We start from the raw sequence: 27,500 nt of genomic DNA on the forward strand, positions 1-27,500 counted from the left end.
TCAAGCTGTCAGGGAGGCCTTCAGAGGGGGTTGGTGGGGGGTAAACTAGCTCAGACCAAGGCCTAGTGTGCAGAACCTTGGAGCCAGCTGAAGCCTGAGGATTGATATCATTAGCTACTTGCAGCCCTGGCAGCCTCAGAGGCAGATCTCTTCCAGGCCGATCCAGAGGGACGGTTTCCTGGTGACGACTCGGACGTAAACGCTGAGGGGACCCACCTCTTTTCCCAGGACATTCTCCACGTCGTAACCTGGGAACTGAAACGTGCAGGTTTAAGAACACACTTTCCTGACTACTTGCTGAGAATATTTTAGACTGACAACTCATCCCCCCCCCCCCTGCTTAAAATCCCCTTCCACTACCTGCAAATGAGAAAACAGCTTTTTAAAAATTTGATTATGCTGCAAGAATATGTGAGGGCACTTGAGGCCCTAACCTTTGCACACTGGTCAGCGGATTTTCTGTTGATTCAACAATTTGTTCTGCAGTCATGAGTTCCCCTTCAATGCAAATAACACTGTGTTTTCAAGATTAGGAACAACTCCACCACCTGTCAGTTTTATAGGATTTTAATTATAATGTTCCCAGTGTAGTAAAACTGCATGCACTAAATAAATGAGGAGGTGGAAGATTATGTCAGCATTTTGGCAGCCAATTCCTTCAACTGTATCAGTGACCAACATGACTCAGGCGATTTTATTGTTCAGTACAGCACAGGCTTTATCAACCTGACATTAACAGATGACTGCGCTTTCAGGACATATTGACAGAAGATCAATGCCCCGCGAAGTTCAGTCCAGAGTTATGTAACTGTTTGTAAAAAGCACACCTACCTCATTACCCTCCAGTGCTGCAGTGTTAAGGATGGACATGATGGTCTTTTGTTGCAGCTGTTGAAGATAAAAAGAGGCGTGGAGCCATTAATGTCTAATCATCACCTTAATGTTGTAAATTCAACATAAATGCTACACTGATATGCTGTCATCGCACAGCAGTAACAGACTGACACAAGGGGTTAAATTAGTTGGCTAAGAAGAACACCGATAATTCTTTTTATTTTATTTTATCAGTTTGGCTTACTTAGTTTTACAGTTGCAAAGTCAGGCCAGGTTCTCCACAATAAAAATCCCATCGTGCAGATGTACACACAGTGAAGGGTTTTATGTCTTCAACCTTTTGCTGTGCAGAACATTAATTTTATTTTTATGAGTCTCACTACAGACGGGACAATTGCTCATTAGGAAAAGGTTTGAAGCCAGGACAAGTTCTCTGATCACTGCTTCTCCTGCTGAAGCTACAACCAGCAGCGGGTTAGCTTAGCTTTGCACAAAAAAAAAACAAAAAAACTGGGAGCAGAGAGAAACAGGTAGCCTGACTCTGTCCAAATGTGACAAAACTGGTTTACTAATACCTTTAAACCCCGCGAAAAATCGGTGAAGACTCCAGGAAGTTACCGGTCCCAACCAAGAAACAGTCTGACACATAACCTCCCATAAAATGGCAAATCATCACTTTTACACATTTGGCTTTTGCACAGATTTATTAAATGACACTTAATATTTATTATGTTATGTTAATATGATATGTTATTATTATCTTTAGAGGTGCTGGTAGGCAGGGGTTATTTATCTTTGGACCAAGTTAGACTAAACATATCCCCATTTCCAGTCCTTAAGCCAAGCTAAGCTAAGCTAACTGATCGTAGCTTCATATTTACTACACAGACATGAAACGTCTCATCTAACACTGTAAAAAGCAACTCAGCATTATGTCTCAAAATGTTCAACTGTTCCTTTAAATACATGCAAGTGACACAGTGTAAAATAACGGCTGATAAGCACTGAAATATTTTTGTTTTAGAAGACTGAATCACCACAGAGTGGACATAAAATACTGGTACTGAAATGCATTTGACATAATAACATTGCCCTCACCTTAACCTTTAAAGTGCAGTTACTTAATGAAGAACTCAGAAACACTTCCAGCTGAATTCTTGTATCCGGCTTGTCTACCACTGACTTACAGGAAACACAGTGGAAGTTTTCACTGAGGGGAAACAAAAAGTGAGAAAGTAAGTTAGGATTTTCCATGATGTTTAATATGAAGCTACGAAGCCGACTGAGCTTACGGTCTTTCAGCTAACGTCTCTAAGTTGTCGCTTCCACAGTGGCTGCAGGCAGGCCAGGAATAAGCAGTGTTCTCATCCACACCAACTATCACTCCTGCAGACAAAAGGTACTGTTAAAATCTAACAAAATCATCCTCGGGAAAACATGCATGCATGCACACAGCACCTTAATGCATGGCTTTTGTTTTACTTCCTAGTGACAACGAGCTCATTTTTATTATTCATTTACATTTCAGTGGTGTAACTAGAAAAAACAGTGTTAAATGATCTTTGCATTGGTTTCACAGTGCGTGTGTGTGTGTGACACTGGTTTCACAGTGGGTGTATGTGTGTGACAGGGTGTAAGAGATAACGCATCCCTCTTCGTTTTTATCTGAGATTGAGGCGATAAATGTAGCAGAGTACTCCCTGCATAAACACAGTCTCACTTAACAACCAAAGCTGCTGTCATACAATCACAAATGCAGAACCTTAAACAAGATACTGAAATTAACACTGATAAATGGTTCTTGTACATTCCGGTCTGAGTCTTTTTCCACTGGTAATTTCCAGAAGATAGTATTTGTGCACGAGTTGCAAGAGATAATAAGTTTGTTTTATTTTTTTTGAGCCACCTGACCAAACATGTACAACCAGAGGGGCCTGATACAAGAGGGTTCACAGTTTGATCTTTGCCCTCAACTCTGACACGAAGTCAACAGATGCACATTATTATCGGATTTAAGCTCTTCTTTCCTGCTCAGAACAGAAAAGAGTCGAAGAAAGCAAAGCAATACTTCACAACAAGGACTTTTAAAGTTTTTAGTTAAATTGCAAAAAGCTATGTTTCTTTAACAGCTGTGGCCATCATATCTGATTGCAGCAAACAGCAAATAGCTTACAAATGTTAAGAAGCATGCATACTGACTCTGTGCAGGAGAGATTTGGGGGAAAGATTGCTATGTTCCCTCAAACTTATTTTCTTACTTTATTTCAGCATTATTGCACCCTCATCTGAAATTTAAAGCCTTATGGATACAATGCATGTCCATTTCACTGCAAAATGACATGAGAATTGACAGAGATCCAACTAAATTTCATGTGTTTGTATTTCATAAAGTCCCAAACAATGAAATAGCAGAAAACGATGCCTTGAAGCCACATCGAGGCCTCCCGCTGAGCTGTAAACTTATACATGCAAAAACAAGTGGTTTTCTTTCCCTGGGAGAGCGGCACATCGGGCGTGTTCTGCAGAAATCATTTCATGAAGCGACTTACTGGGAAACCACAGGATTCGGTAAAAAGATGGGGGAGGAAACTGACCTGTGAGAAAGCAGAGGGAGTTGGGTGTGATCTCAGGACTCAGGGGATCCAGTCTCACAGGTTGGGGCAGAGTGCTAGCCTGGGGCTCAGACAGTGAATGTGAAAGTGACTCTGACCCAGCTGAGGATTCAAGACTGAGTTCAGGATCCACAGAGCACATCTGAATAAGTGACTGCTCCACACACAGGAGGACGCCTATATTTGAATATTTTGAAATTGAAATGTTAACAAGAAAGAAATGGACAGAATCAATCAAGGGTACTGACTGCGTTAATGTCAAAAGCAGCAGACCAGTTTGTTTTCTTTGTAAAAAGTACCAATACAACGATATATTCAAAACCGTACTTAAACAAGTATTCCACTGATTTAGGATTTCACTGTGTAAACACTGTCAGACATTAATTGCGCTGTTAAAAATCAATACAGCAGAACCAGAGTTTATTTAGGTGAAAGGTCTGAGTGCTTCTACCAACATTGCAAAAAATGTTGTTCAGTAAAAAGCACAACAGTTTCCTCTGTACTCCTTTAAATGTAAGCAAGTCACTAAGTTAAACTGAAATGCTGTGGTTAAGTACAAGCTCCTCAGAATTCTACTGAGTAAACGTACTTATTTACTTTCCACCAGGGTTATGGTGACATGCACAAAGTCCTGTAAGATAAAACACCTGATGAGATAATGTCTGGACACCATGTTAGGTCACCGTGAGGCTCTACCGTGTTCTATGATGGCATCTCTGAACGACATGCGACAGACAGCAGGGGAATTTAGTGCTTCGAGGACAGAGGAAGTGGGCACACACGCAGTGTTCACACACAGGGACACTGTTCGCCGGCACGGCCTCTTGGGCTGCTCCTCCTGAAGACTGGGGTCTGTCAGCACCAACCAAACCTCACCGTGGCCTACATCGCTGCTCTGAAATAGAAACAGAAAGGCAGACAAAGACGCAAAAGCATTGAATTACCAAGAAACAGGCACACAGCATGACCTAGAAATAAACAGCCTACAGGCAACATTACATAACAAAAGCAAACAAATCACAAATTAGATGCAAAGTGGCATTTTGCTTTTAGAATCAAAGGAAACAGCTTTGATGAGATTATTCATTGAGCATGCTGAAAACAATGGTGGTTACTTGTACAGAGTTAAAAAAGTGTATCTGTGTTGCAGTGGTGTGATTCAAAGTCCACCACTTTGTTCTGAGCTGCTATCTCATCTTGGTCAAAGTTTAAAGTCTCACCAATCAATGGTAAAGAATGCCTGGGCCTCACACAGACTGTCATACACACCGTGATATGAACGCTGCTCTCGACGTCAGCGCTCAAATCTTATCAGTTTGTTGGTTCAAATGATCTCAAAAGGACGATTGAGGAGCTCAATGAAACACAATGTTTATTATGCTCTTCTGACTTGAGTCAAATGAAAGCAGTTTTTGTCAAAAAAGCACAGACGTACCTGCATTATTCTCTTGTATATGACAGTGGCAATAAAACTGCAGCGACAGGTTTGAAGCTCATTCTGAAAAGAAGGGAAAAAAGAAAACAGGGTTGAGATAGAACTACTGAAGATAAGTTATCACGATATGTCAAAATGTTTTTAAATTTTGTCTGCATGTGTGTGTGTGTGTGTGTGTGAGAAAATGTTCACCTGCAGTATGTCTCGTAAGGATCGTTTCGTGGGGGGAATGTAAAGCGGGGACATAACTGGTCCCTCAGTGGGTTCAACCGAGCTCTCCTGACCAGACAGCAGGTAGCAAAAACCCGGAGCTGGACCTGCAGGTCTGCTGTCCTATTAAGACAGGACATGTGCGAACAGGGTCTTTATTAAGGTAACTGCAGACTGAAGCAATGTTAGCCTCTGATCTGTTCAGCGATTTAGGGAGGTGAGGTGTTTCCTCTGGTTAGACAAACAGTCGACCGATCACAGCTTTACATTACGTTCATGAAAAATAAGAACATAAAAATAAAACCAGGCCTGCTTCGCTACAAACTCTCATCATTACATCACGTACCAGTTGACTGACCACATGTTGTCTTGCTATGGTTATTTAGCTAACTCAGCGATAGCACCGGTAATATTATGTTCATTTGCATTCACGGTAAGCAGTGTCTCACCCAACGCTGCCGGATGGATGCAGGACGGCATCATACTGACACAGTGTGAACAGGGACATCTGTCTCGTCTGTGACAGTGAACACAACGCACTTTGGGCAACTATTGTGCCTATCTAGCCACTTTACGGCAGACCGAAGTTACTGACTGAACTACCCCCTATAGCATGTATTTGTGTTACTGCGACACCGTGCTGGTAATGTTTCTCACACTCGCTTCCCAAAACAAACCTGCCAGACTCTGTCACACACACAGGTTACCCACAAGGCTGCCTGCCTTAAGGTGGAGGGGCAGTTAGGCTGTGGGTGCTAACTTAAATTATGAAAACAAGGACTTTACTGTTGTAGCTGGTTGCGGTGGAGCTCATTTTGATGAATTAATGATCATTGTAATTATGGAGTAACCTGCTGATTATTTTGTCAATTCATCAACTGATGAACTGTATAGTTTTGTAAAAATTTAGACATTGGAAAAGGACACCTTCTCAATACTTGAGAATAAAATGATTAAAAATACTAAAGCAATTAAAGGGAAAAACAAAAAATTGCTAAAAATATTGCACCCTTGAAGTAGTAATTCAGTTTGATCATTAGGATAAAACAATATTAAGTATTCCAGTTAGAAAGGAAGGCCTAATCAGAATCAGAAAATCTACTACTACAACTACCATTAAAATCTAATTATTGTACTAGATTTTCGGGGCAAAAATGTCACCAGTTCTCTAGCTCAACAACACAAGCAGTTTGGTGTCATTAACTTGGACGTGACAGGCATTTTTAACATTGTTCTGACATTTCACACACCAAATAAATAATCAGAAAAATATCTGAGGATTACTTGATAATGAAAAGAATCTGGAGCCCAAATTCGTTTTAGAAAAAATGAGCATGCATTCCCAAGCCGAGCAGTCGCTTGGTGAAAATGCATGATTCCTGCTGGTGTCAAGAACTTACGCTGGGTGTGTTTCCATGATCTTTAAGAGGTGTCACTGGGGGCCACAGACTGTCTATCAAGCTGAAAAGCCTGCTGCTCCTGAGAATGAAACAGAAAAAAGGGGGGAAGCGTAAGGAGGGAGGCACTGAAAGGGGGAAGGAGGAGAAACTAGTGAATAAGGAACTTTGGTGGTAAGACAGAGAGCTTTCAGAGGCAGTTTCACTTCCATTGAAATATGAATCTGTTTAGACAGAGCTCGTTTTAACGTCACCTAGAATTAACAGTGAGCATGCTTGGGCTGGCAGAGCAGACACACACAAAAAAAACTGTTTTCACAAGCAGGTTTTGAGATACTGAAGGGTGGGAAAGCAGTTCACACACCCTGTGTAAATGACAATATTATTGTGCTGGCAAAAATAACAAGGTTTAGAAAACCAATTAGCAGCGATTTTTTAACCGCCACATTTGTAATACTGCAGTCTTTCACCATAATTCTTAATCTCAGTAATGACAGATTGAAATGAGCTCATACTTGATGTGTTCCTGTGTTGTTTCATTTATATCAAACTAATACTGGAAGTATGGATTAAATAATTAAAGTATTAGCTAGCAACTCAGACAAGGAAACAACAAAGGAAATCACTTATTGTCTTTTTTCTGAGAAGCACTTTTTGATTTCAGGGTACCCGGTCAATGTTACTTATTCATCTGTGTGTGCTGTCATATCTGCCAGTGGTTAACAACCTGTTAGTCAGCCAGTAATCACAGGGTTTCTTTGTGTGGAACTGGTTCTGCAGCCCATTCAAGTCCAGTGAGGCCTGCTCAAGGATGAGTAACGACAAAAACCAACAGGACTCATTCAGCTCGTTGTGATTTTGATACTGAGCTTATATACTTATATATTTGATTGGCAAGCATTAGGGCACCTTTTTTTCAATGGCGCAAAGAATGGCAGTTGTTAGTGATTGTCTGAGTGGAGGTGTTGATCAATACTTGTGTGTTCACTGTTGTGTTTTCAATACAACAGCTCCTTACCATAAAGACAATACTGACAGGATGCGGTATTCACATTTATTACAGTATTCACACTTATTAATGCCAGTGTGGTCTCTACAGTGTTTGTTTAGAAACCCTGTACCCCTAAAAAACATCAAAAAATAGTTTGACATCTTGGGAAATTCACATATTCCCTTTATTGCTGAAGATAGGCTGAGAAGATCGATACTGCTCTTATCTGTGAGTGGTATCGATCTTCTCATCAAATGAGAATGAAAGCGTACAAGAGTCAAAGTATTCCTTCAAAGTACAGATTATTATGATTTGTATTTACTGCTTCTAAGAAACTGGGGAAAAAATAAATGCCTAATTTATAGTGACCAGGCCCACGTGTTTTTCCACTTGAGCTAATAAGATAGCCCATGTGCGAGCACTGACGATAGCCCATCCATCACGGTCCAACCACAGACAACCTCCAGAGACATTACAGGCTGTGGTGGCATTGAAAATACCAAGGATGTAAACATACCCCCAGCCAGTCTCTAAATGTTCCCATGTCAGTTCTTCTAACTGCTGCTAATCTGGGATCCTGACTATGGAAACTCACAAGGGACACACAGCATGCATCTCAGTATCACTTTACAGGTAAACACAGTCGCACTGCTGGCAGCGCAGCACAATCATGTTAATATGAGCTGCAAACATTAAATTCTGGTATTATTGTTAAGGGAGATGTCTGAGGAGTGCATTCAAATATAAAAATGAGGAATTTGTTGTGGTTTATAAAACTGGAGTTTCCCACATAAATCACAAAAAAACAAAACAAAACAAAACAATATGCACATGTGTGGTGGTTTAGCTCAAGGCTCGGTGCCTCTACAGCACAGGGCCCTGAGGCTGTTTTACTATTCATGTGTTATCAGGACCTGACTATCATGGAGATTTACTCAGGGCTGCTGTCCCAGATGGCTAAGGAGTGAGATAAGATAACCACTCATATAGCAGACATCCATATCACAAATAGGTATTGGTCACAGGCTGAAGTTTACCCATGTCTGGCTGTGATCTGAAAATCAGATGAAAAGCTACACAAGCTTAAAGTGATGAATACAGAGGAGCAAGTGGGTTTCACCTTTCTCGAGTGACCCGCTGCACCACTTTAATGCCTCTCAGCACACAGGTCCTCCCCCGCCACATGTGGTCGTACTGGTGGAGGTCGTCCCTGCAGAGCAGGAGGTGGAGCTGGACTATGCTGAACATCCCATAACTGTCCTGGACAAGCACACACAGCCTGAGAAGAAACAAAAACAGCAAAACAACATGTGCACAGACAAAATTAGACTGAACATTTTAATCACGCTGAAGACACAGTTAAATAAAACGTACATCTGCCAACATTTTATCCTGCTTCCCTGTGTTTCTAATCTCTGATTATATATATAAAAAAGAAACATAAAAATACTGATCTGGACTTCAGTTACCATGGCAATGGCTGGTCAAAGCATTCAGGTCAGCCGTACATTTTGTTTCTGTTTCAAACAGACACGCTCATGAGTAACTTTAAATTAATCAATAAATAATAAATAGCTGTAGTGTTTGCATTAAAAAGGATGTAAAGAAATAACTAGCCAATTACAGCATTAAGAATTCAAAAGAAAGAAACACTGCTGTTCCCAGTGACACACTAACAATACACAGTTAAGGCTTAGTGCTGACATTTGGAAGTGTTAATACTGGTGGCTGGTTTGACAGGCTGCTGCTGACAGAAAAGCCCTTTGGCCTACAAAGTTATGAAGCAGTCAATTGCTGTCTATTCCTGCACTCTGCTGCTCCCAGTGAGCGAGGTGCTGGAACTGCTACAGGCTCCAGTATCCCAGCCAGTCAAGCTCAGACACAGCCCTGTACCAGCTCTGAGAGTAAACAGTAGAGTTCATATCCCCTGGTTGGACAAGCAACAGCAAGGGAGGAAGAAGTGCTGGTGGAGGAGGAGGAGGAAGAAGAATAGGGAAGAGGGGGGGGGACTGTCAGCATACATGTGCATGCATGTGCACACCCCAGACACTGGGAAAGTTTTGCGACTGTTTTCAACCACCTGATTGGGTCTATAAATGTCTTGTGTTGGTAAACATGGGGTCTGTCTGTGTTTGTTTTCAGAGACCTGGAAATAGATGTCCAAATAACATTCCTGACATGACACATGGTGATGAAGGCCAGTGTTTTAACCAAGATTATTCTCAGTTGTTTTGCTTTATTCACAATCCAAAATCAGACCTACACTACATCTTGTTAAAGCAACAAGAAATGTCCAACACTCAAAAGTGAGACAAAGCACGTTTTATGGAGGCTTTATGTTAATGGAGCTTTAAACAGGAGCGCACAAGCTCAAAATGTAAAGCAACAAGAAGAGACCACAGCCCAAAGCAATTTACCAAAGCAAAGCCATGTTGAAAAAAAATGCCTGAGGCAGCAAATGTTTGGCATTTTTGACATATAAATGACTTGAGTATAAAAATAAATCATAAATCATTGGCAAATTTGTTGGAAACTTCTGACGATCGTTTCAGCAGTAGCCTATAAGAAGTTACTATAACCAAGCTAGATTTAAAGAATCTACAGTATGTCAAGATTATTAATGCAAACGTTTACGCTGCATACAGGCAAGGGCAAAGGCTCAACGTTTAAAAGTATGTCACAAATGTGCCTTTTACCAAATGTTATTGAAACAGGGGGATATTATGCACTTAGTGAGGACCGTTGTCAGCTTTGGACGGACAAATATTTGATGCTCTAGTGAGTATTTACAGCAGCAGGATGTAGAAATGCTGTTACATACTGCACTGCTCTTTTCATATGAAATCAGTAGTTTACAACTACTTTACCCACAACTTGTATACAGCAGCAAGGGTCACATCTGATGTAGATAAATATATTTTAACTTTTAGTGGAGCAGGTCTGAACTCGAAAAAACTTGGAATGAAATCTGATATTACACTCGACAGATAGAAAAGAAAAGGGTGATGAGACACTTGGTGGTACCAGCCTGACATAAACAACCACCTCCCATTCAGGCTCTTCTCACAGGCGTTGAAAGTGGGGCTGTGAAAATCCTCTGCCATTGGCCGTTTTCAGTCACAGACCGTTTTCAGGAATTTGTTGTTGTGAGCGATCACAGAATTCTGAGCAACTCAGGTTTTCTTCCAGGAACTACGATCCATTGAGCCTGTGCAAACACTCACACAGTCACACTGTGTGTGCATGCTAGCCCACGCACATGCACATTACTTGGCAACACACTAAGTAAGTGACCCACACATTAAGAATACAGCAGAGAGGCCTCATTGGTGGGGGGTGGACAGGCGGGATTCCTTCCTGTGTTGTCCACCAATCAGTGCAGGCAGAGTGATAAACACGGGTGTAACAGGATCCTTGCAGCACATTGTGTTCCCTCTCCACCAAGGAAAAAAAAACAACAACTAACTTCTCCTCACTTCCTGCAAACGTTTAATCTTCTTGTTTATTCTATTCTGAATTTACGGGAACTTAACATCTTCTTCAGGCACAAATATCATACTGGCAATTCTCCCGTGTGTTTGTGTGTTAACACAGAGGCTAAACAACAGAAGGATCAAATAAGCATGCTGACCAGGGGAGTGAGTCATAGAGGCTGGGGACACAACATGAGAGGTACAAACTGTGCTTGCCTTTATTCAGAATGGGGCCAGTGGACTGCCAAGTAAACTACCCTCTTCTCCAGGCACAAATCCTGGAAAAGTACTCTAAGCAAAACATTGTACAAAAAGTTATTTCTGAGCAGTAGCTGGGCACTTAGTTACTTTAGCACCTTATTACATTTTAGAAAAGACAAGATGGTAAATACTGAAATAAAATGGTGGAAAGATAATACATATTTTGGACTTGGATTCAAAATATAACCTTCCAGATAATGTTGATATCCATCACAAGCAGGCAGGACCACAATCCGTCACGCTAACCTCCTAACCTGTGTTCCGCCTCCATCCTTTCTCTACCAACCAAGCCTGCTAAATCTGGTCGAGTAAGAGAGAAACGGAGGGAAGGGCACGAGTGTTTCCGGTCAGAAGGTGGCGTTTGTTTACTAGCCGCAGAAGCAGCATGGCAGGATCAAGTGTCATATTACAACTCATGCTCATTTAGTCAGTTAGCTCGTCAGCTGACCGCGGCTCTCCTCCCTGCACCGCAGAGCGTCCCTCGGGCCGCACCACTCACAGAAACCAATACTTTTATTACTCAGCAAAGGACAAAAACAACAAGCCTGGGGAGGGCCAGGCAAATAAAGGTCATGCTCGCTGGATTTGCCTCAAATAGAGCATTCACTGAATCATTAACTATAACAAGACCACTCGTGTAAACCTGTAAGTCATTTTAAGAGCACAGGAAGCTCTGAACACCTCTTACTGCAAGTCTTTTAACAGTTAACTGGTGTATAAAAAAATGACTCATCACTGGCTTAAAATATGCACTTGTTTTAAAAGTATTTTTACCAAAATAAAATATTTTAAAAGCAGAACTAATAACTACCCTTATATCAACAACTGAACAGAAACAATATGAAACTAGTCATAGTGACAAACTGTTTCAGTGTGTTTTTAGTGCATTTCAGCTCATTGTTTCAGTATTATAGCTCACAATTTTACTGTTTGGTTCCTTCGCACTGCTCCCATTTTGTTTTTAGTCACAACAGATAGCATTTTTCAGTCTGATAAACCCACACTGTGCTACAGCCAAACACAAGTTAAGTTATTTCCCTCAAGAGATAGTGGAGAACAAATCAAAGATAAAGGAGAATGAATGTTGGACTTCAATAACTGGCCACAGACATGACTCCCTGTGAGTGCTAATGTTGTTCCGTGTTTTACAGTCAATCAAGTAATCAGTCAATTAGTTGTGATGTGTACAACATGAATGCTAGATTCCCAGATGATGAAGAAGATTGTATAATCGCTTAATCGTTTATTTCAGCTCTATAAATTTCCCTCTTTTTCACCAAATATTAATATAGTTTATGAGCTCCACCTTCAGATTAAGTAACCAAAACAAATCTGATCCCATTCCACACAAGTGTGCAATTTTTTGTACTGCTGATAATGAGAGGCTTGACATTTTTACACCCGTGTAATACAGTTTATACTTGTGGTTGTCTTTAGAGAATTAAGGTAATATAAGCTGTTGCAAACCTGTTCCACCCAGTGGAGTACGAGTGGGCACCTATTCAACTCAGGCTTGCTGGTGCACGACATTTTGAAAACATCATGTTGTCTTTCCCAGGGATTGGCCAGAATCGCTAACAGAGCGGCTGGATTCAATTAGGAATGTTTGTGTCCTTTGTCAAACAATGCCATATGGCTGGAGACAGTGTGAGCACTTTGTGGGCTGCTGCACTGTGAACAATAGTTCGACCACTGAGGCACACATTGTGCCACCAAGGAGAACCCTGCAATGCCTGAGACCAAGGAGACCAGCATGCAATTTTTAACAAAAAAAAAAAAGTAATTCATATTGTGGGAGAGAGGCATGCACAGCAGACAAAATGTAATTCATTTTTCCCAGCCTCTTTTTGGCATCAAGTGACAAACCTCACTGGGTTACTCATTATCAGCTAGTCTAACAGTACCTGGTTTTGCCTTTTTCTGCAGGAGGGGGAGCTGAGGAAGACTTGGAAGAAACTCTAGGCTTGAGGATGGACATGGGAGAGTAATCAGGAACATGGATGGAGTAAACCCTCTGGACAACCACCTCCACGTCCTGCCCCACAGAGCCAGCCTGGCCCAGCCCCTCAATAGCTTCCAGGAGTGAAAGGCAGTGCCTTGTCAAAACTCCTGATCCTCCAAAACCACGCAGGTCATTGAGGGCAGCAATCTAAAAAGGAGAACAAGAGGAAAATAAGACGATAGTTAACATAAATTGTGTATTACACATTAGAATGTGAGTAACTGTGGGTCTTTTTATTTAGTTTATTATCAAACAAGACTAAGCTTAAGTTCTGGACTTTTGTTTGGACCAATACACTTAGATTTAGATGATGTTAGCTCTAAATCCTGACCTGAGCTGAACCTTTAGGTGACATCCACAAACTCAGTACTAATTTAACTTGCAGTTTATGTCATCACATATAGTGTGCTGTCAACACAAATAATGGCACTGAGCATTAGTTATACTTTTTCTTTACACTAGAAATCTGCTTCAAAAAGAGGACAGGACCCATGGTGCTTTGTTCTTCAGAAATTACTCAAACAAGCAGTACTCAATTAATTTAGCCAACGACTTATGTCACCACGGTGGAGTGTGAATGCACTTGTTTTTGACTGATGTGGGTTGAAAGCCCTGGTGAGATCATTTATTATTCTCAGTGCGACAAAATATTGTGAAGTGAAACCAATGTGCTCACAGTTGCACCTGTCATGTAATATGAATTCAAGGGTAATAAATTAAGAAGATCTAATACATTTTATAGATATTGACGCATTCCTCTTAATGTGGAACAATGTGCAGATAAACAAATAAACCTTAGTGGCCTAGTCAAGACCAAGATAAACTTTATTGTCCTACATGTGGGAAATTTGTCTCAGGCTCTTCACCCACACCGCAGCCATACAAATCATGACAACAAGACAGCAAGCGACCCATAATAACCCTGATACTACAGTTCAAAACATGGTACCCTAGCAGGTTTTATGTAGCCATTTTGCAATGGGCACACAAGTAATAATAAATAATGTCATCTTGCGGCCAGTAGCCAAACAACAACTACTGTAGCTGTCACCACCAGCTATGTTGAAATGCTGATTTCTTGAACTGACAATGTTTTTCTGTAACTGAGAGTGCACAGAAAGTGACTGAGGGTTTAAAAAGGTTCATCCAACATGACCTTTAATCTATGGCGCTAACGCCACTACAATATAAAATGGGTATTAAATGTAATGTACTTGATTAAAGCATACACACCTGTTTGACATCACTCTCCTCTGTAGTCCTGCAAACATCCAGCAGTCCAAATGTTTTACACAGAGGATAAGGACTGCACCTTTCTATGCAGGGAAGGCCCAGAGGCACAGAGGTGGACATGTTGGCTGGTTTGGAGGCAGAGTAGACTTTCTGGCATAAGTGTGTGTTCAGAATAATATCACAGTTGAAACGTTCTATGGACAGACGTTGCCTGCAGGGACATAAAGTTCATCAGTTTCAGACTCGAGGGATAGCAGTTGTTGCATTTTACATTGTGCCTGTGCTTTTCTTATTGAATGGCACAAAAGAATTGAGATTAGGACCTTGAATTCACCATGAATCCACCCTCAAATTCAGGTGTTGGGAAACAGTTTGTTTTGTGATTGTGTTGATAACAGATGCAAAAAAAAAAACAAACAACAGAATTTATAGCACATTAAATGGAATAGATCATTGCACCAGCATAGGGGGGCGAGAACTCGAGAGAGACAGTTTGAATGTCAAACCCAGATAAGGCACCCGCCACCTCCACAGGTCTGTTCTCTAGGTAGCATCCAGCTCAGAGTACAAGTTCAAATACATTAAACTCCTGCAAGGCAAGTGAAAATACACAACGGATGCATTTGTCTTCTTTTACTGAGGTAAAAGATACATTTTCCATGTAATCGAGGTTCTTAAAAGGCAGCACCTCGCAAAGCTGCACAGCTTGATTAAGACACTTTCCAAATGTGACATCATGTGTGGAAAAATACTTCACCACCCATCACAATCAAACGGGCTAAGAGCTCGCTGGTGAAAAACAACTAAATCAAATGCAACGACTGAAAATGTCTGCACTGGTGTTGGGGTTTAATTTTAACCAATAATAACCAGCTCAGTTTTCGCGTTGATCTGTACGTCTTATGCTGAACATCTCCATCAAATCTAAAGGAAAACATTTACGGTCATCTGCTTTAGCTCATTAAGACAAATAACACACACCTGAGTGGTGCCAAGCCTGAGAATAAGAGGTTGAACAGTAGCCAGATAATAGTGTGACTCATTATTTGCAGCGAGTCTGAGTTACAACCTAAATTTTTTTCTGCCATGTAAAATGAATAGTACTGAGATGATAGCTTATCACTGACTCAGAGCCAAGTTCACTCTGTGACTGGAACTGCCTCACATGTCACAACCCGTCTCAGACCTGTGGTGATACTTGAACCAGAGAAATCCAACACGCAGATAAAGTGGAAAAAACTATTTGTTTGGATGTGTGATGAAAACACGAGGGAAGAGATTATTCAGAGACCAAGTTCAGTTTTAAGTATGCCTAACTGAAATAAAGTGTGTGTGTCTCGTGTGACCTTTGTGGCAGTTATTAAGTCTAGCTTTGGTTAAAACAGTTTTTTTGGGGTGTTTATTTAACTACATGGTCATTTTGGACAATTATCCGGCTGCTATCCCATTCTTTCTATATAATAGACCAAGTTAGAGTTTTTTGCATCTTTCCATCATGTTTTTTGCTTCTAATATGTCGCTTGCCCTCATTGATATAAATGTATTCTTTTACAGATTACAGGGGAGCCTTACAGTAACATTAGCTACAGAAATAATTATTTATTAACCAGATAGAGATTATGATAGATATTCAACATTTACCGCACACAAAGTAGAAAGATGGTGGAATGGACAAGTTTATACAAACATTTGAACAAACTACGGTCTCAAAATAGAGCTAAATCAATACCAAACACATAATAAAAATGGAGAATTATAACATAACTTTATACAAACGTAGTATTTCTTGCAGGATTACTTATTCGCCTTTAACTGTACATACAGTTTATAGAACTGCATGGTTTACCATGCTGGTGCAGACACTTAAATGATTCATCTATTAGTCAATCAACTGAAACTTAATCCAGTGGTATCACGACAACAACAAATTTTCAAAGTAGGCATACGAGCCAAACATTTGCTGCCGGTACTTTGAAAGGTGCTAAAATCATTCTTGTCTTTCTATAAATCACATAAAATAAATAATCATGCATCACCACTATCAAAATTTTACCGCAAGGAATAAAAACTAAATAACCTGAATTAAGAATAAAGTATAATTAACAATTTTGATTAATTTTAAATCTTATTTTACAAAGTTCTTTTTGAAATTCAGTGGTGAAAAGTAAAATTACTTATATCAAGTACTGCAAAATACAGTTTAAGTGAAATGTACTTTTTACTATACGTCAGTACCGGAAGCCATTGTATTTTAACAGCTTCAAGCTTCAAATGTATGTGAAAGCCGTGTTATTAAGAGTAACAAAGCTCCTATAAACAATAAGGCAGTGAGTGATTTAAGCTGTCAACAGTCATTGACTGTCAGGTATGAGAGGCGTTTGCAGGTGACTGTGGGCCTAAAAGTCCATTTTTTTGGCACAGTGAGGAGAGTGGCAGTGAATGGGGTTTTATTACGATTGTTCTGTTACTATTCAATAATATAACATTATCTCTTCTTCAAAAACCTGATGTAATTTTTGTTTTATATTTTTATTGCAGTCTTACTTTATTTTGCTGCCTTGACACCTGCATCAAAACCTTGTAAACATGTACGAATCCCATTCTAGCACAGTATGTGCAGGACCTGGGGCATTTCCCTGATGTGTTATTGCTACTTGCTTATTTACTGAAGTTGTAGTAGCATGAAAACAGTATTTAAGCCATCACTGTTGCCTCATTGCGAGGTTCATAAGAGATCAGTAATCAGTTAAAGCCATACTGTTAGTAGAGCGGAACGTACTGTTCATGAGAACAGGTTCAACAGCCAAGCAGGAAGTGTGACCCCATTGTGAACAGGTGAGTGGGCAGCTGTCATCATCAGACAGGTAGCCGGGTTAAGGAGCGGCTCCGGCTGCTGGCGTCACAGCCTGTAAGTGAATAATACCTCCAGTATTTCCATCCGGGCTTCAGCCCACTCACAACAAGGTGTGGGAGGTGGGAGGAGCCAACCTACTCATTGCAGGAATCAATTGCGGATAGACCGGAAACTGATAAGAACAGTTTTACTGAATGCACTCATGCTCTAAATTCCAGATTTTTCCACTTTAGCCTGCCCTGTGAGCTGCAGAAGATGGATAAAAGAATATCTCTTCAGAGAATGTTCAGCTTGTCATCAACTCGTCTCGTCTTATGACTGTTATCGTTTAGGGACATTTTACTGAGTTAAAAAACAGACTGAGTTGAAATATAGACCAAATGCTGTAACTGAGAGTAATTTACACGAAACAAAGGAGGATTCATTTGTTTATCTGATGAAAAGTAATTCTTTGAAAGAGTAAAATGGGTGTGTTTTGAGGGGGGCTCTATCTTGTGGTTTCAGGAACAGAAATCAACAGGGAAGGAGAGGTGCTAAAGCCAGAGATACGCTCAAACCGCCATGTGTTTTCAATCTCAGTCCTTTTGGCTCCCTCCACTCTCTGCTCCCAAATGCTCCAGAAAGTAATCCTACTGTGTTTTTTCCCCGGCTTGCTGGAAATGACCTAACTACTGCCAGGAAGAGGAATGTGAAGCATTCCCTGGAGCTGTTGGTGACGTCAGAGCGCTGAGGAGGCCCCTGCGCTTCCGCCAGCTTGGATATTCCAGAGCACACTCAACTAAAACTCCCAACAGCTGGAGTCAACTGCTGCCTTGCTCCAACTTCACAACAATCCAGAAAAATAAGGGACTGTTCCTAACATCTGGGTTTTTGCTGCTCACTATTGTGCGATGAGCACAGTACATCTTTAAACCCGAAATATTTGTCTTTAATCATGCTTTAAACAAGACACATATTACTATATTTAATCATAAGCTTTCCCGTGTTTACAACCATGTGTAGTATTCTGTCTTTCAGTATGCCTCCTCAGCATAATTTTGTAAGATCCTGTTACTCTTTGTTCCTCAGACACTGAGTCAGTCTTGCATTGTGTAACTGCCTGTAACAGTCTTTTTTGTGTAATTTTTGATTGCCTGCCAAGAGACAATTTAGCTAAAAACACAAGTAAAGGTTTCACTGTTCAGTCCTATGTTCATTTTTCCCAGAAACGTGCAACCATATCCAATGTCAGAACTATTTTAGATATACGTGATATGTTGTAATGCAAATCTTATATATTCTTATTATACTGAATGGATATAAACAGTTAACCAATTAGTCAATCAACAGAAAATGAACTGATTAATCACTAAATTGCTGTAAGTCATCCGATCCAGCATCTCATTTCTTTATTTTAAGATGAAGATGTCATCATGGACTTGTAATGTGCATCTTTCACTGTTTTCAGACATTTTATGGACCTACTGACTAATCAAGAATATAATCAGTGGATTAACTAACAATGAAATTAATCATTAAGTACAGTCTTATTTCGTACAAGCTGCAATTCATCTTGAATTGCAGAAGAAGCCTCTAACATGACAAACGATCCTTATAATATCCTTTTAACTTTTCTGCAGTTATCTACTGTTACTTTCAGACTCTGCAGCACCATTTAAATATCCCATCCAGACACATATTAAGACATGTGAAAATACTTCTACATGCTTTGAACACTAATGTATGTCTGACATTGTTTGTAGAGATTTTATATGCTTCAATGACCTCAATCCAGATTCTACAAACATGAGTGAATACTGTTAACTTAAAAGTTCAATTGCTGGACACAACAGTTCAGTTCCTAGTTCACCGTAAAGTCCAGTCACCGTGAATGAGTACTTGGGGCATCAAGTTTTTGCACCACACTTGTGTTAGCTCTGTACTGGACTGTGATGTGATAAGATCATGCTTGTATGTTCCTGTGTTAAACTTTAAGGTGCGCACAGAGAAACTTTCCTCCCTCAGCAGACTAAATTAAAAAAAGCCTTTTAGGGCATCCAGGTGAAATAACAACAATCACAAAGGGAAGTGTGTCATGTATCAGTGTCCTCTCACCACGGTGGGTATATGTGGATGATATCTCCCGGTGCAGGGATCAGGTGAGCTGCAGTCTCCCTGCTGAATAACACCAGCATACGTGCTCTCTCCTCAGAGACAGCATTATTGCGCTGGTGGCCCTCTGCATGGGGATGGCGGTGCTCACAGTGAGCCAGTTGCATGCTGCACTCCTCCTGAAGGTCCAGCACCTCCAGCACCAGCACACCAGGCCTGTCCACTGAAGAGCAGAGCAAGAACAACAACACAGATGTTGAGTGCGTTCTGTTTCAGAGTGCGTGTCTCTGTGAGTATGCACATAAGGCGTCCTCACGCCTCTCACAGAGTCGTGCTCTCTGTGGGACCCATTATGCGTTATGAGAGCAATTCACTTTTAGCACCAGAACAATTCACACTGTCTAACTGTAAAAACTGTAAATGACTGAAGCAGAGTTGGATATGAAACACAGTGAATCCCACTGCGTGAGTGTGCAAATGTTTGGAAATTTGCCACAGCTCTGACTCAGCTTTTGGCTTGAACAATAAAGACGAGAGAGATAATTATGAAGAGCAAATCAAGGCAATGCTGTGAAGTGATAAATCAAACTCAGATAAGAAAGTAACTTGGCTGCTTGTGATAAATTTTGTGTATAAATTTGATTACACTGAATTGTGAGAACTGCAGCATGAGAGCACACACTCAATGCAGTTCAGAGTGTATGGTAACGATCCCTGAAAGAGGCCAGAGGGGGTATTTTAATATGATAATCGTAATCGAATGAAAGTGATCTCAAAAGGTAAAAAAAATTTTAATGTGCATTTGTCCAAACATGAATGTTAAATACATCATTTGTGCATTTACGTCTCACATTAAAACTCATTACAATAACCTCTGGCAGCAGGCCAAAACTCAGATAGCACTCAAGTCCTCATCTTGACCTGTAAGGATCTGATAGATCTGATCTTAGGCAGAGCAAGTACATTTACATCACACACCAAAGATACACAACAAAGATAAACAGGTGTCCTAGCACAGCACAACATAGTGGGATAACAGAGCTGCTGTTGCTAAGAAGTTGCCAGGCAACAGATAATGAACTTTTACTGAAAAAGTTCAATTGTGTGTCCAATTACATGTTTTTTTTTATGTCTAAAAAAAAAGATATGAGGACCATCTGATTTCCTTGGTTAAAAATCTCTACATAATTGTGACCAGGTGTCTTCAGTGAAAAAACCCCAAATATTGATCAGACTTAAAAAAACTAAACAAACAGTAAACCTCCATGTTTTAACCTTGCATTCAACTGTTCACACATCAAACTAATCAAACCTTCGAGTGACCACAGAGTTAGATCAGGTGGGTGTGTTCTTTTTCCACAATCAACTGTCACCTGCAAGCCACCGCTTGAGTCCTATCATAAGGAGATACTTAAGAACGAGAGAACACAAGTGGTTTAGCACACCACGGAAAGGGAAAAAACACTAGGCAAGCAGTTTCCTGTCACCTACATATTGAGTTCACAGTTCAGAGCCACAGTGATCAACATACAGCACGCACTTCCTCAGCGTGGCCTCTCACAATTGCATACAAAAAAGAATCACGCCTGCCTAGAGACTGCCTTTATCCCACTTGCAAATCAAATTTTGCCATGAACGGCGATCAACATCTACAGCATGATTGTGGATGACACGGGTGGTGTGTGCCGATCACCTGTTGTTGTGGTCGAGGTGTCAGAGACGGACTGGTGCCTCCAGAAGCTCACAGCTGACCTCTGTCTGCCCTGGAGTCGATTCAGTCTTTCAGCAAGACCTCCACTGTGCACAGACAGGTAAACCGATAGTTAGTTAGTATGTTAGTTGATAAACTCACGACACACATGCTTTGAACAAAAGCACTTGTAAAACTGTTTATTTCAAAGTTTTAAAAAAAGAAATTCTGATGCAACAAAACAAGCTGTCGAAGACTACAGATAGCCATCTGTCAGATTTAGTGGGCTTCGAGATGGCGATGACATTTCGCACCCACATTATGACACCAGGTGTCCCTTTCATCATCAGTTCTGTGGTGGAAACATGGCCCCAGACGTCTGACTGTCATCTGGTAGCAAGCAACTTGCTACCAGATGACTTTCTTACCTTGTTTGATGCTTTCTTACTTTGTTTTCTCATTATAAGGCAATGTACTCTATCACTTTATGTATGTAACAATGTAGGATAGGAATCCACTGATTAGATCTACCAGATGAGCACTGAGCCAATAGTGATCTTATAAAGAGGATCAGATATCAGCTACATGCAAGCCATCCACAATAAATAGTTTTTTCCTTAACCTCCTTTAAAATTCTTTGTTTATGCTCTAAGAGAAAAAGCTGAATTGGACCAAACTATACGTGAGTATTAAATACAAGAGCAACATTCAAACCTTTGAAATTTCCGTTTCTTTTTGGCTGAATCTTCTGGCGTCTTGGACTGCCTGTTGATGGGTTTCTGAGGCGTCTGCAGCATCGCCTGAGCAGATCTGACCCAGTCACTGACTGACCTTTTGCTGCCCTCACCAGTTTGGAGAGGAAAGCTCTCAGGGTTCTGCCTGCTCGGGGTCATTGTGTCACCAATATTCTCGTCATCAGACACGTAGCCTGAGATCTGTAGCTCTGTCATCTAGGGACAAAATCATAATTATATATTAAGTTTTTTGAAAGAATTATTTGTCCCAAATTTGAAATACGTCATGTTTGAAAAGATTTAAGTCACGGATAGAATACGATTATATGTTAGGGGGATGTCAGATGTTCAAAACGGTTTTCAGTACATTAACTATAAGTCACAAAAGAATAAACAAAATCAATAAACTCACTAATGAAGTGGGTGGATATGGTACACTAACACACCATCAGGCTGATTAATTCACAAGATATGGGAGCGAAACAATCTTTTTTGCTGTATCACCGCTCACTGCACCTGAGGGAAATCAGTTCTCATGGAAAAATCCACAAGAAACCTGAGTTCCTGTCATGTGCAGACAAGACCAGCATACCAGGCTCTGTCAGCCAACGTGCTCTCTTATTTGAATCAACTTGACCCTGCTAGGCGGAGTGCCAGCAGACGTCACACTCTAACCAGCTACAGAGAATAAGGAACACTATGTTCCTGGCCCTGGCTCAAAAATGTTTTCACCCGGCACTAAAAGCATTGTAAGTACACAGCTCTGCACAGCCTCATCCACTCATATGTTTTCCTGAACAAACAGTAGTAAAAAAGATTTTTATAGCCCTGCTCTCTTGACATGGCCCTGATCTAGCACAGCCTCGATGTGGTGGAGGTCGCTGACCCTATGAGCAAGTGACACTCTTCATCTTGGAAGTGACCATCGTCTTCAGCCTTGAAACATAAAATCAACCCTCACAGCTCCGCCCGTTCACTTTCAGCACTAGCACAACAACACACACCTGGCAGAGGTTCATCAAGTGAGTCAGCTGTACATTTATCTAGAGTAATAAGCTCTGACTTGGACTGGGAACTTCTCCTCTGTATCCTGTTAGATCCGGTTTGATTTACATTTGGCAGTGTGCAAGCAAGCTTTTGGGGCACCACTAAGATTCAAACTAAGTTTCATTTTGCAGCTCTAATTAAATCAAAATCTACTCTATGTGTACTGAAATATAATATTAAACTGTTAGAATAAATACAAGATACCCAAATGTTAGTTCCAATACTTAATATGCACTGAGTAACGCACGACCAACATGAAAAAAATGTCATGCATACATTGCAGTTCAACCATATCTAAAAAACTAAGACTCTTTAGAGTGTCTTTCTAGGAGGTCTGTGACCACAAGGCTCCTGTTTGGTGATCTTAAATCTTGTTTGACCCCAGAGAGCTGATAGCAGCAAATTAAACTGTGACAAAGGGAAGTAGCTGGGTCTGCGGCAGTGATGTTAATCTGTCTACAGGTTTCCTCTCAGCACACAGCCCGAAAAAAATTGATCTTGTGTTTTACAGTCTGAATAACAAGAGTTTAATTAGCAGGTACTACTATTGTTCTGTGCCTATTCAGATGATTGCTGGCTTCCACCAGGGCCATGCTGGTCGAGGACATTTTCATCAAGCTGCTATCTAGACAACTGCATCAGTTCAATAACTCTGACCACAACTAACTGATCATTTGCATTTTGTAGTGTGTGCTGCAGCAACTGAAGTCTGTGTGTGGTCTTTATTCTGAGTGTGAAACCATCACCACTCCTTATACATTCTCTCCATGCTGCCCTGCCTTGAATAAACACTGATTCTGAATGACTTCTGAGAAGGAAAAGTCAATCCAAGTCTCCATAGAAAACAGAAGGGCCCACAAAAGATTGACTACAATGATAACACAAACATATCTGTCAAATGAAGTTGCAAGAAAAGTGCACTCAGTGCATGCATCATATTGAGCAGAGTTTTCACGATCACTTTTGATTGCTTTGCTGATTATTTTCTTAATCTGTCATTTCATGACAGAGTGAAAATGTGAAAAACACCTATCATAATTTCTCTTAGCCTAAGCTGGTGGCACTGAATGACTAGTTTTGTTTTAAAAACACACGAAACTTGCAAAAGTATTCAATCCGCTGTAATGTAAATGCCCACATTTGAGAAGAAGTTGGGACTAAAAAATACATTTTGCATTTTTGCTTGAACAATGACTTAATTTCCATTCAGTCAATGGATGAATTGTTGCAACTCTACAGTGTTATGATTTCTATAAATAACAGTATTGAAAAGAATTTTAATTCTCTGCACATCTGAGTAATTAGAGAAAGCAACTGAGTAGAAAAGTCTCCCCCTGAAACATTTCCTACTATTTTACTATCTGCTTTGACTCAGTGAATAAGCTGCAGTCTGTTTTATTGCTACTTCAGCTTGTGAGCTCTGACAGCTTGGAACATAACCCAAATCTAGAAAGGGCATAGTACAACACAGGTTTGAGCCTGTAAGGCCCTTTCAGGACATGTTGACTGCAATACTTCACCTGGTGGCATGAGGTTTACGTATAAAATCCAAACACTGATACTGATATGAAGACTTAAAATAACACGCTGTATCATAAGTATTATTTTACATAACATCAAAACATAATCATTCATGCCATGCAAGCCACAACTAATGGTAAAGCTCACCAGGTTTAACACACTGAACAGAACATCATGTGGTGTCTTCCTGGACTCTAGGAAAAGTACTGACACTTATGGTACTGCTTCTAGGAAAACCACATATACTGGCAGTCAGCTGAAAACTTTAAATTGGAAACACACACTGAAGTCGCACAGCTGTTTAGAGTTTAAGAGGTTGTGTTGCACCATCTAGTGTTCATTAAAGCACATAACACCCTTGAGAAAATGGCATGTACTGCTCACACAACACTGTTCATCACTGTGCCAGTGCACAATACTGATACTGATTCATGCACCAACGACTGCCTGGGAGTGACAGAAAGCATCAGAATGAATACAGTTCACTTACAACTGTAGATTTGAGAGGCAAATCCTCTGGTTTTTCATCAAAGGAATCTGACTCACAGTCAGAGATTTGCTGCCCACTGTCCTTTTCAACATCTTCCTCCGATTCGGCAAGATCACTGTCTGTGTCAATAACAGGAAGGTCATCTAAAGAATGAAACAAAAGAAGGTAAATAAATGAAAACAGTGGGTATATATGGGTAACAGTCTTAACTCGCGGCCCTCTGACTAGATTTTTCTGAGAGTTTTACCAAATGAAGAGTTTTCTCAGCTCTTATTAACTGACCATAGCCTGTATATTAGGTCACAGAATGAAAACTGATTCACCTCTTTGGTAACTAAATAAAGAAAAACGCTAGTGAGTACACTTTGAGTTAAAGGAATAGTCCAACATTTTATAAAATATGCCAATTCACTTCTGTGCCGAAAGTTAGATGAGAAATCGATACCACCCTCAACTCTTTGTTGTAAATATGAAGTTATAGCCTGCTGCTATTTAGCTTAGGTTAGCACAAACACTGAAAACAGGCTGAGTAGGCAAGCTCAGTCAATATATAATAATATTTATCCATATTTAATGCACAGGTATAGGGATGGTATATAACTTCTCATCTAACTCTGCAAGAAATCAAATAAGCTTATTTCCTAAAAGTTGAACCATTCCTTCAAGATAATTCGATTAAACAATTTTCTTGACATCAGGAATTAATTTTTTAAATTATAAATTTAAAGTCTTAATAAAGTCTTAAAGAGCTAGTGTACCATGAACCTAAAAGTTCAGCTCTTGGAAAGCTGGGCTGCACACGAAGAATAATCTAATAAATTCTAGTCCTGACTCATCAAATCAGAGAATTCATTTACCTTTATCTGTGCTGAGCATGTGTGGCAATCGGGTGTAAGACTGAATGGGTGCTGAGGGCTTCCCTGGTCTCTTAGGACATTGCTGCTGCTGAGCCACAACTTTGGACAGATGCTGCTCCCGGGTCTCATCATCAGACTGTTCGCTGTCACTGGAGCTCCACGCAATGTGCACTGAGTCCTCATTACAGTGAGCGGCACCGGCCCGCACTGCGCAAACACAGGAGTGCACAAAAGGATTTTATTGTACCATGACCAAAGAAAGTCTTTCAGCATACAAAACCTTAGAGGCTGCCCACCTGTAGAAACAGATGTGTACCCAATCCACAATCTGAGCACTTATTTATAATCCCATTTGTCCCTACTCTGTCTTCTCTACTGTCTAAATTAAAAACAGAAGCTATTTGAGGTGGGTTATGTCTGAAGTTGAACAAAATCCCTTCTACAAAGCCATTCTTTCTTTTACCAAAAGAAGGGCGACTCCTCATATTACTCCTCATATATGAATTGTTTTCCTTTCCTTCACGGATATGATACTGGCAAATTTGATATTTGAAATCGAGGATCAAATCTGATCAATATCAGCGGTACTGAATGGCCATGTTTTGGCAGATACCTAACAAAATTTGAGGTTTAATACTTAAATGGCAATGCTTTATGCTTTGCTAATTCAAAAAACAAAATTGTGGATCATGTCCACAATAACAATAATGCTTACAGTGTTGATGAAATAGCAATATATTGCAGAGGCAATTTAATTAGGCTTGAGTACAACTTACCTGAAGCAGGAGACTGTGTCAACTTTCTTACGGCAGACAGTTTCCTTCCTGATGACTGGAGGTTCTGCAACAATAACAAAAGTCAACACCATCAACAATGTTACAGACAATCATGTCACGATCCACCTCACAGAGCGGTATCAACCTTTATCACTGGAGTGTCCAGAAAACTGTCTCCACAATTCTCCCAGCTCTTGGCGGAAGACACAGATGAAAGTACCGACGGCTCTCTCCTGACTTTCTGAAACCCACTTTCCACATCATCCGGAAAGGAGACACACTTTAAATCCTTGTGGTGTCTTTTACGCTACAACAATTGAACAAAGAGGCAAGAGAGGACACGTCAAACATGTTGTACATGAATACATCAAACAACGGGTTTGATAGCTCTTATTTAGCCTAGTTTCTCATTGTGATGGCTGTCTTGCATCAACATTACTTTTGATACAAAGTTATGCATCTGTTATGACAATAAAGAAACTCTAAATGCCATAACACATGGCTGACAGGTAAACTCCACTGGGTTGTGGGCGGACAGAGGCAAGTAAGTTGGGTTGCCAAAGCTAATTAGCCTAGAGTTTAAAGCTAGCTGGCTAGTTAGCTGGTAGTTAGCTAGGTAGCTGTTTTTTCTTACCTTTGTAGAAGACATGACGACAAAGTACAGTAAGTTTATAGCGCTGCTGTAGCTTACGTGTGTATCCACAAAGTGTTAGCTGATAAAATGTTTTTATTAACCCATTGTTGCGCAGTTGCGTTTTGCCGGTGGTTGCTACTTCTCTAGTTTGCAAACTAAGCTAACTAGGAGCAGATAGCATAGCTCAGTCTGACTAGGGGTGTGTTTCATTATTCAACAGCGTGGACCGGAGGCAGCTCTCATGTGAGCTCCTCATTCAAAACGATGCACTGCTTGAGATAATAGGAAAGTAACATTTTGATCAAGTACTGTTTATCAGGTAGAATCTCACCGTGTCTGTGCTCTGCTTTGCATGTGT

The 27,500-nt window shown here is 40.5% G+C and overlaps 1 protein-coding gene across 1 annotated transcript; it reads right to left on the reverse strand.

Moving 5' to 3' along the window:
* On the reverse strand, positions 1-27,352 carry spidr (scaffold protein involved in DNA repair). The gene is made up of 20 exons (XM_046407267.1): positions 27,143-27,352; positions 26,654-26,815; positions 26,509-26,572; positions 25,733-25,939; positions 24,876-25,018; positions 21,798-22,033; positions 21,087-21,190; positions 19,397-19,616; positions 14,449-14,659; positions 13,118-13,362; positions 8,600-8,758; positions 6,492-6,570; positions 5,074-5,214; positions 4,882-4,944; positions 4,143-4,341; positions 3,429-3,623; positions 2,127-2,220; positions 1,933-2,044; positions 832-888; positions 1-255 (listed from the first exon to the last, which is right to left on the reverse strand). The coding sequence occupies exons 1-20, from the start codon at positions 27,155-27,157 to the stop codon at positions 136-138; spliced, it is 2,826 nt and encodes a 941-aa protein (XP_046263223.1). The 5' UTR covers positions 27,158-27,352; the 3' UTR covers positions 1-135.
* Positions 27,353-27,500: the final 148 nt, after the last annotated feature.

This window comes from Scatophagus argus, chromosome 13, assembly GCF_020382885.2.
Source record: "Scatophagus argus isolate fScaArg1 chromosome 13, fScaArg1.pri, whole genome shotgun sequence".
Taxonomy (NCBI): Eukaryota; Metazoa; Chordata; class Actinopteri; family Scatophagidae; genus Scatophagus; species Scatophagus argus.